Source organism: Populus alba, chromosome 8, assembly GCF_005239225.2.
Source record: "Populus alba chromosome 8, ASM523922v2, whole genome shotgun sequence".
NCBI lineage: Eukaryota > Viridiplantae > Streptophyta > Magnoliopsida > Malpighiales > Salicaceae > Populus > Populus alba.
Genome location: NC_133291.1, coordinates 9265628 through 9273746, shown reverse-complemented (window position 1 = coordinate 9273746; position 8119 = coordinate 9265628). Strand labels below are relative to the sequence as shown.

The following is an 8119-nucleotide window of genomic DNA, read 5'->3' as shown; positions in this document are numbered from 1 at the left end:
CGAAGAGAGGCGTTACCACCGACAAGTGGGCCAGCTTGCAGCAACTTGCTGGTAATGTGTCCATTAAAGAGTTTCGCACGTGTTGTGTTACCGGACAAACCAGTAACCAAACTGGATAAACCGGTAACTATCACACCCAGTATTTTGATAATTCTTCGAAAAATTAACGGTCAAGATCTTAGACAACCTAAAAAAAAAAAAACTCTCCTGCTTTAAATAATAGAAGCTTGGTTGGGTTTCCTCTCTCGTTTCTCTCTCCAAGAATTTTGGTCTTTTGAAGAGTAGAGATTGATTGATTGATCCGTATGGTAATTGCGCTCGTCTTTCGAGGTTGGTATTAGCTGAATTCTCTGTAGTAAGCTAGTTCTTTTGAAGAGAGTGAAATGGAAAGAGATTTTTTGGGTTTGAGTTCAAAAGAACCATTGGCTGTGGTTAAGGAGGAGGTAAACGCTGATGGTTGTAAAGAGTCAGGTATCTTCTTCTTCTTCTTGCCTTCAAATTTTTTTTTTTTTTTTTTTCATCTTTTGCTTTGGTTTTGTGATTCTAGCATTAAAATGAATTACCTGTGCGCTTAGTTATATTTAGAATTAGTTGTGATATGAAATCGTGTAGCTTCGCTTTTGCTTTGGTGTGGAAAATTTTCTCCTTTTCTTGTACCTTGTTAATTCTGAGTGCATGGCTGGTGCAGCCGCGAGTCTGTGACTGTGATGTTCGAATTGAATAAATGAAAGAAAGAGTAATTGTCTCATACCGTTGAGAAATTCTGAAGTTTTTTTTTTTTTTAAAAAGTTCTTTGCTGAATTTATTTGTTCGATACAGTGTATGTATACAACCAATATATATGCATATATGTGCGTCGCCATATATCTACTGTTGACGGATTGTATCTGCGAGATAAAGATTCAATTTGGTATCAGTGCCTGTTTACGTCGATATTTTTAATTGTTTGTCTTCATATGTTTGACTGTTTATCCCAACAAGCAATTTTGGATTATACACAAAAGGTTGATTTTCCCAGTTTAGCTTTAAAGAGTGTGCCATCTGGAGTCTGATTCAAACATTTTGAGCTTCCTTTTCCCTAATTTGATAGCGACCAAAAGTTGAGAGTTATGTTACTTTCCCGGATTTGTTTTGAATTAAAAGGTTATGCAGTTGCTAATCCTTTTGTTGAAATCTATACGATTTGCTACAGGTTCAGGGATGCAGTGGCCCTTCTCTAACAAGGTCTCCGCCCCTCGTCACTCCACGGCTGAAATCCAGGTATGGTATAGTTCCTTCTTATCCCCTGTGTTTAATAATATGTTTACGTTGAGTAGCTGTTAGGCATCAATGGAAAGTTAGTTAACGAATTTCCCTGGAATAATCAACTTATCAGCTGGGTATGCTTAAAAATCCTGAAGTAACAAACTTTATCACTTCCGTTTGCTATTTAAAATGAGCTGGACGAATATTTTCCTTGGTGCTAGGATTTAAGCAAATGTTTATCATCAAATCCCATTTTATTTCATATATAAGAGCTAATGTCATTATTCCCCCATGGATTTTTATCATATAGAAATTATTCAATCTCAATAGACAAGGTGGGACTCATTTTTCACTGACTGCTTATCCTGTGCAACACGATGTGCATTCTATGCACCATCCTCATGACGTGAAGATGTTTCCAGTCTCCAATCATGCAATTCCAATTTCTATGGGAAACCATTTCTTCAAGAATCATTATCCAGCAACTGGTCAGAATATGGATGGGACTGGGACTACCACGAAGCCACAGTTGCTAGGAGGAATTCCTGTCACAGCTCCACATTCAATTCTTCCAATGGTTGGTTCTGTTGCTGGGGTAACAGACTCAAGGTAAGGTATCACTTTATTCTTTAAATGAACACATCCAAATATCTCTTACAATGAACATCAATTGAAACATGTTTATGGGAACAGTGTCCAGGCATCTGGGTCTCCTGCTCAGTTGACCATCTTTTATGCTGGCTCAGTCAATGTCTATGATGATATATCCCCTGAGAAGGTTTTTTCTTGGTCTTTCTTTCTTCCGTCTAAATGTGTGTCGGCTGTTAATTTATTGTCTAATGGGAAATGGTGATCCTAAATTTGGTTTCTTTATGGAATCCTACGCAGGCTCAGGCAATCATGTTCTTGGCTGGAAATGGGTCTTCCATTTCTTCTAACTTAGCACAGCCAACAGTCCAAGTCCAGGAATCTAGCTCTAAGCCAGCAGCAGCTGATCTTAGTCCCGTGAACCAACCTAGAGTGTCCACTCCACCATACTCTCGTCTCTCAAGCCCATCACATACTGGTGCCCAATCAGGGAGTGGGTCAACTAGTACTGAGGAAATCATGGCAACTAAAACCACAGGAGCTGTGACCACTCATGTTACCAAACCAGAGCATCCAAAGACAGCAAATGTAGTGGGATCTGTTACTACAACCACCATGATACCATCTGGTATGATCTTTTTTTTCTCTCTTGAAGATGATGTTCTAACATATATTGTCCCCTTGAAAAACTTTCCAACAGAAGGATTTTTAAATTATGCAGCCCATTCGTTGAGAACTTGTTACATAGTCTACAGATTAGGTATTTGTTTGACCACATTTGCAATGTATAATTGATGGCCAACCTCTGTCACTGCAGTCCCTCAGGCTCGAAAAGCATCCTTGGCTCGGTTTTTAGAGAAGCGCAAGGAAAGGTGAGTTCTTATTTAAGGAAGAACTAAAGATGCTTGTTTACACCATCACTTTGACCATAATGCTCAAATCCATTTCATAATTAATAACAATTACACTTTAGATGGTGAGCCAAAGCAAGTACCCGTGGAGATGCACTACTATGCGTAATTTAGCTAGGCCTAGAACTCTTGCCTCTGTGGTAGTTATATCTTTAGAGAAGACCGCCTTTTCAAAAGGCTGAATCGGGACATGGAATTGGAGACACATTATGTCTGGAATTGACTCCAGAATTTTCAAAGCCTGCCTTTTGTTTTGCTTTGGGTATGAGGGGCACATTTACCACCAATATAGAATCAGTTTTTTCAAAAAAAAAAAAAAAAAAAGGTGGAAAGTATAAAAATATGCTGCTGCTACCTTTGCTTTATTCCTGGAAAAATTGCATTTCAATGTAGTGATATTATGGATGCAACGATTAGCTCAAATAAATCGTCCGGCTCCTGAATTGATACCTCTTTTGTGCATGTAGGGTGATGAATGCGGCGCCATACAACCTCAATAAGAAATCTCCACACTTTACCAGCCCTGAACCCTATTAAGCAAGTTATCTGCAATCTCTGCAGCCTGAACTAGTTTTCTTTTAGCAAGAAAAGGGAGTGGACCACCATGCATGAAGCCAAAGCGGAAGGGAATAATTATTGAGATTTTGTGTAGCAAGTTAAAGGTGTTAGTACTGTTTAATTTCGTAGAATGATTATAATCACGACTCTGTTTGATCGTCAAACTTAACTCTCATTCTATTCTATTCTACTATACACGAGAGGTGTACAACTCAGCTGATTTACTATTCATATGCTTTGCTGTTCATGTAAACGAAGAGGCAACTTGTATTTTATTTTTTTCATCTCTTTTTATTTTATTTTATTTTGAATTGATTTTTATAATTTATTTTGGTGGTTTGTGTTTGATTTTGTCTCTGTTTATTTTATTTTTTATCATACAATTAAGTAAAAAATAGTTTAAACAAAAAAAATTATCAAACCCAAAGAAGCCCATGACTCGGGTTTCTAGTTTGACGGGTTAAATAGTGAAATTTAGGTCAGTTTAATATATTATAATTTTAATTTTTTTTTTTAAAAAATCATGATATTTACCTATTTAAAATAATTCATAGACAATTTAATTTTAAGATCGATAAGAAATCAAGTTATATGGTTTTAATATTGATTTGTTAATTTAAGTTTAATAACAATATTAACTAGATTTTTACAATTTAATATCTTTTTATGTTCAAAACTGTTTTTGATCTTAACTATAAACTAATATAATTACATAACAAGTGTAGGGTTTTCCTCCTTTGCCTGTTTTTTTAACCCATTACCTTGTTAATGCTCTTGGATTCTTTACTTGTAAGATTATGCGACATAAAGCACATTTGTTGCATGATTAAAATTATATTTCTATTACAAGATTTTACACCCCTCACATTTTTGCTTTGGGCTTAAGCTTCTTATATGATAAATACCTTTCATCTAAAAAATTATTAGTTTTTCTCAATATTTAACCTACCAAACACATGTTATCTAAATTTAAAAAAAATATTAATTTTTTTTCTAACCTAACTTACCAAACATATGTTCCTCTTTATTAGAAAAAGGACATTTTAGTTTTCAAGGTTATGATCCTCATTTAACTGAAGTGGACCAATATTATGGTATTATACATTGGGACTAGCATAGTAGGTTGAGGAAATTTATATCTAACAAAGTTATGAGTTTGTTTGGTCAATCCCGGTAGATCAATGTGTAACACAGTCAAAACCCAAGTACAACTCTACTTGACTTTTTAATTTTTTTTTTTTAAAATGATGTCGTTTATTTAGAAAAAAAAAACAAAAATGATGATCCAAATGCAACATCACTCTCAAGTCTAATATATATATTTTTTACTTTTTTTTTCTTGTATCAAACCAAATTTAAAAATCAAAGAAAAATATGGTGGAATATTAAAGGTTTTTTTAAAAGTTCTTCGGAAGCTAAGAGTTAGAATAACAATGTGATTAATTTTGCAATTACAATTTTAAAAAATAAAATTAAAAAATATTTTTAGTTATGAATTTAAAAAATAAGTTTTAAAAAATTGATCACTCGAAATTCAAAGGCAACAGAATTTCGGAAACTGGGGCATCGAAGTCGGAATGTCGCGAAACTCACCGAGTCAAAGCGTTTCGCCGTTTGCGGAAGAAGTCTGATGTAGAACAAGTAGCAGAAGCACACATGCTCAAGAGTGATTACCCGGAATTCAAAGGCAACTGAATTTCGGCAACCGGGGCATCGAAGTCGGAATACCGCGAAACTCACCGAGTCAAAGCATTTCACCTTTTGCGGAAGAAGTCTGGTGTAGAACAAGTAGCAGAAGCATACTTGCTCAAGAGGGATCACCCGAAATTCAAAGGCAACTGCATTTCGGCAACCGGGGTATCGAAGTCGGAATGCCGCGAAACTAATGGATGCAAAGCGTTTCGCCATTTGCGTAAGAAGTATGATGTAGAACAAGTAGCAGAAGCACACATGCTCAAGAGGGATCACCCGGAATTCAAAGGCAACTGAATTTCGGCTACCGGGGCATCGAAGTTGGAATGTCGTGAAACTCCCCGAGTCAAAGCGTTTCGCCGTTCGCGGAAAAAGTATGATGTAGAACAAGTAGCAGAAGCACACATGCTCAAGTGGGATCACCCGAAATTCAAAGGCAACTGAATTTCGACAATCGGGGCATCGAAGTCGGAATGCCGCGAAACTCACCGAGTCAAAGCATTTCGCCGTTTGTGAAAGAAATCTGATGTAGAACAAGTAGCAGAAGCATACATGGTCAAGAGGGATCACCCACAATTCAAAGGCAACTGAATTTCGGCAACCGGGGCATCGAAGTTGGAATACCGCGAAACTCACCGAGTCAAAGCGTTTTGCCGTTTGCGGAAGAAGTCTGATGTAGAAAAAGTAGCAGAAGCTTACATGCTCAAGAGGGATCACCCAAAATTCAAAGGCAACTGAATTTCGGCAACCGGGGCATCGAAGTAGGAATGCCGGGAAACTCACGTAGTCAATGCGTTTTGCCGTTTGCGGAAGAAGTCTGATTTAGAACAAGTAGCAGAAGCACACATGCTCAAGAGTGATTACCCGGAATTCAAAGGCAACTGAATTTCGGCAACCGGGGCATCGAAGTCGGAATACTGCGAAACTCACCGAGTCAAAGCATTTCACCTTTTGCGGAAGAAGTCTGATGTAGAACAAGTAGCAGAAGCATACATGCTCAAGAGGGATCACCCGAAATTCAAAGGCAACTGCATTTCGGCAACCAGGGCATCGAAGTCGGAATGCCGCGAAACTAATGGAGGCAAAGCGTTTCGCCATTTGCGTAAGAAGTATGATGTAGAACAAGTAGCAGAAGCACACATGCTCAAGAGGGATCACCCGGAATTCAAAGGCAACTGAATTTCGGCTACCGGGGCATCGAAGTTGGAATGCCGCGAAACTCCCCGAGTCAAAGCGTTTCGCCGTTTGCGGAAAAAGTATGATGTAGAACAAGTACCAGAAGCACACATGCTCAAGTGGGATCACCCGAAATTCAAAGGCAACTGAATTTCGACAATCGGGGCATCGAAGTCGGAATGCCGCGAAACTCACCGAGTCAAAGCGTTTCGCCGTTTGTGAAAGAAATCTGATGTAGAACAAGTAGCAGAAGCATACATGCTCAAGAGGGATCACCCGCAATTCAAAGGCAACTGAATTTCGGCAACCGGGGAATCGAAGTCGGAATACCGCGAAACTCACCGAGTCAAAGCGTTTTGCCGTTTGCGGAAGAAGTCTGATGTAGAAAAAGTAGCAGAAGCTTACATGCTCAAGAGGGATCACCCGAAATTCAAAGGCAACTGAATTTCAGCAACCGGGGCATCGAAGTCGGAATGCCGGGAAACTCACCGAGTCAAATGTTTCGCCTATTTGCGGAAGAAAGTCTGATGTAGAACAAGTAGCAGAAGCATACATGCTCAAGAGGGATCACTCGAAATTCAAAGGCAACTGAATTTCGGCAACCGGGGCATCGAAGTCGGAACGCCGCGAAACTCACCGAGTCAAAGCGTTTCGCTGTTTGCGGAAGGAAGTCTGATGTAGAAAAAGTAGCAGAAGCATACATGCTCAAGAAGGATCACCCGAAATTCAAAGGCAACTGAATTTCGGCAACCGGGACATCGAAGTCGGAATGCCGCGAAACTCACTGAGTCAAAGCGTTTCTCAGTTTGCGGAAGAAGTCTGATGTAGAACAAGTAGCAGAAGCATACATGCTCAAGAGGGATCACCCGAAATTCAAAGGCAACTGCATTTCGGCAACCGGGGCATCGAAGTCGGAAGGCCGCGAAACTCACCGAGGCAAAGCGTTTCGCCATTTGCGGAAGAAGTCTGATGTAGAACAAGTAGCAGAAGCATACAAGTTCAAGAGGGATCACCCGAAATTCAAAGGCAACTGAATTTCAGCAACCGGGGCATCGAAGTCGGAATGCCGCGAAACTCACCGAGTCAAAGCGTTTCGCCGATTGCGGAAGAAGTCTGATGTAGAACAAATAGCAGAAGCATACATGCTCAAGAGGGATCACCTGAAATTCAAAGGCAACTGCATTTCGGCAACCGGGGCATCGAAGTCGGAATGCCGCGAAACTCACGGAGGCAAAGCGTTTCGCCGTTTGCGGAAGAAGTATGATGTAGAACAAGTAGCAGAAGCACACATGCTCAAGAGGGATCACCCGGAATTAAAAGGCAACTGAATTTCGGCAACCGGGGCATCGAAGTCGGAATGCCGTGAAACTCCCCGAGTCAAAGCGTTTCGCCTTTTACGGAAGAAGTATGATGTAGAATAAGTAGCAGAAGCATAAATGCTCAATAGGGATCACCCGAAATTCAAAGGCAACTGGATTTCAGCAACCGGGGCATCGAAGTCGGAATGCCGCGAAACTCACCGAGTCAATGCATTTCGCCGTGTGCGGAAGAAGTCTGATGTAGAACAAGTAGCAGAAGCTTACATGCTCAAGAGGGATCACCCGAAATTTAAAGGCAACTGAATTTCGGCAACCGCGGCATCGAAGTCGGAATGTCGTGAAACTCACCGAGTTAATGCGTTTCGCCGTTTGCGGAAGAAGTCTGATGTAGAACAAGTAGCATAAGCTTACATGCTGAAGAGGGATCACCCGAAATTCAAAGGCAACTGTATTTCGGCAACCGGGGCATCGAAGTCGGAATGCCGCGAAACTTACCTAGTCAAAGAGTTTCGCCTTTTGCGGAAGAAGTCTGATGTAGAACAAGTAGCAGAAGCATACCTGCTCAAGAGGGATCCCCCGAAATTCAAACGCAACTGCATTTCGACAACCGGGGAATTCGGAATGCCGCGA

The 8119-nt window shown here is 40.1% G+C and overlaps 1 protein-coding gene across 2 annotated transcripts; it reads left to right on the top strand.

The window, feature by feature from the left end:
• The first annotated feature begins 220 nt into the window (after window positions 1-220).
• LOC118053817 (protein TIFY 6B) lies at window positions 221-3648 on the top strand. 2 transcript variants are annotated; one of them, XM_035065201.2, is made up of 7 exons: window positions 221-471; window positions 1193-1260; window positions 1556-1854; window positions 1939-2023; window positions 2134-2461; window positions 2651-2705; window positions 3212-3648. In XM_035065201.2, exons 1-7 carry the CDS (start codon window positions 384-386, stop codon window positions 3279-3281), a joined length of 993 nt encoding a protein of 330 aa, XP_034921092.1. In that variant the 5' UTR covers window positions 221-383; the 3' UTR covers window positions 3282-3648. The 2 variants fall into 2 exon arrangements, with proteins under 2 accessions (XP_034921092.1, XP_034921099.1); XM_035065208.2 differs by having other exon boundaries at window positions 222-471; window positions 1658-1854.
• Window positions 3649-8119: the final 4471 nt, after the last annotated feature.

Coding starts and splice junctions, on each gene's coding strand:
- LOC118053817 (XM_035065201.2), top strand. CDS start 384: ATGGAAAGAGATTTTTTGGGTTTGAGTTCAAAAGAACCATTGGCTGTG. Junction 1,261..1,555: donor ACTCCACGGCTGAAATCCAG/GTATGGTATAGT, acceptor TTTATCATATAG/AAATTATTCAATCTCAATAG. Junction 2,706..3,211: donor TTAGAGAAGCGCAAGGAAAG/GTGAGTTCTTAT, acceptor TTGTGCATGTAG/GGTGATGAATGCGGCGCCAT.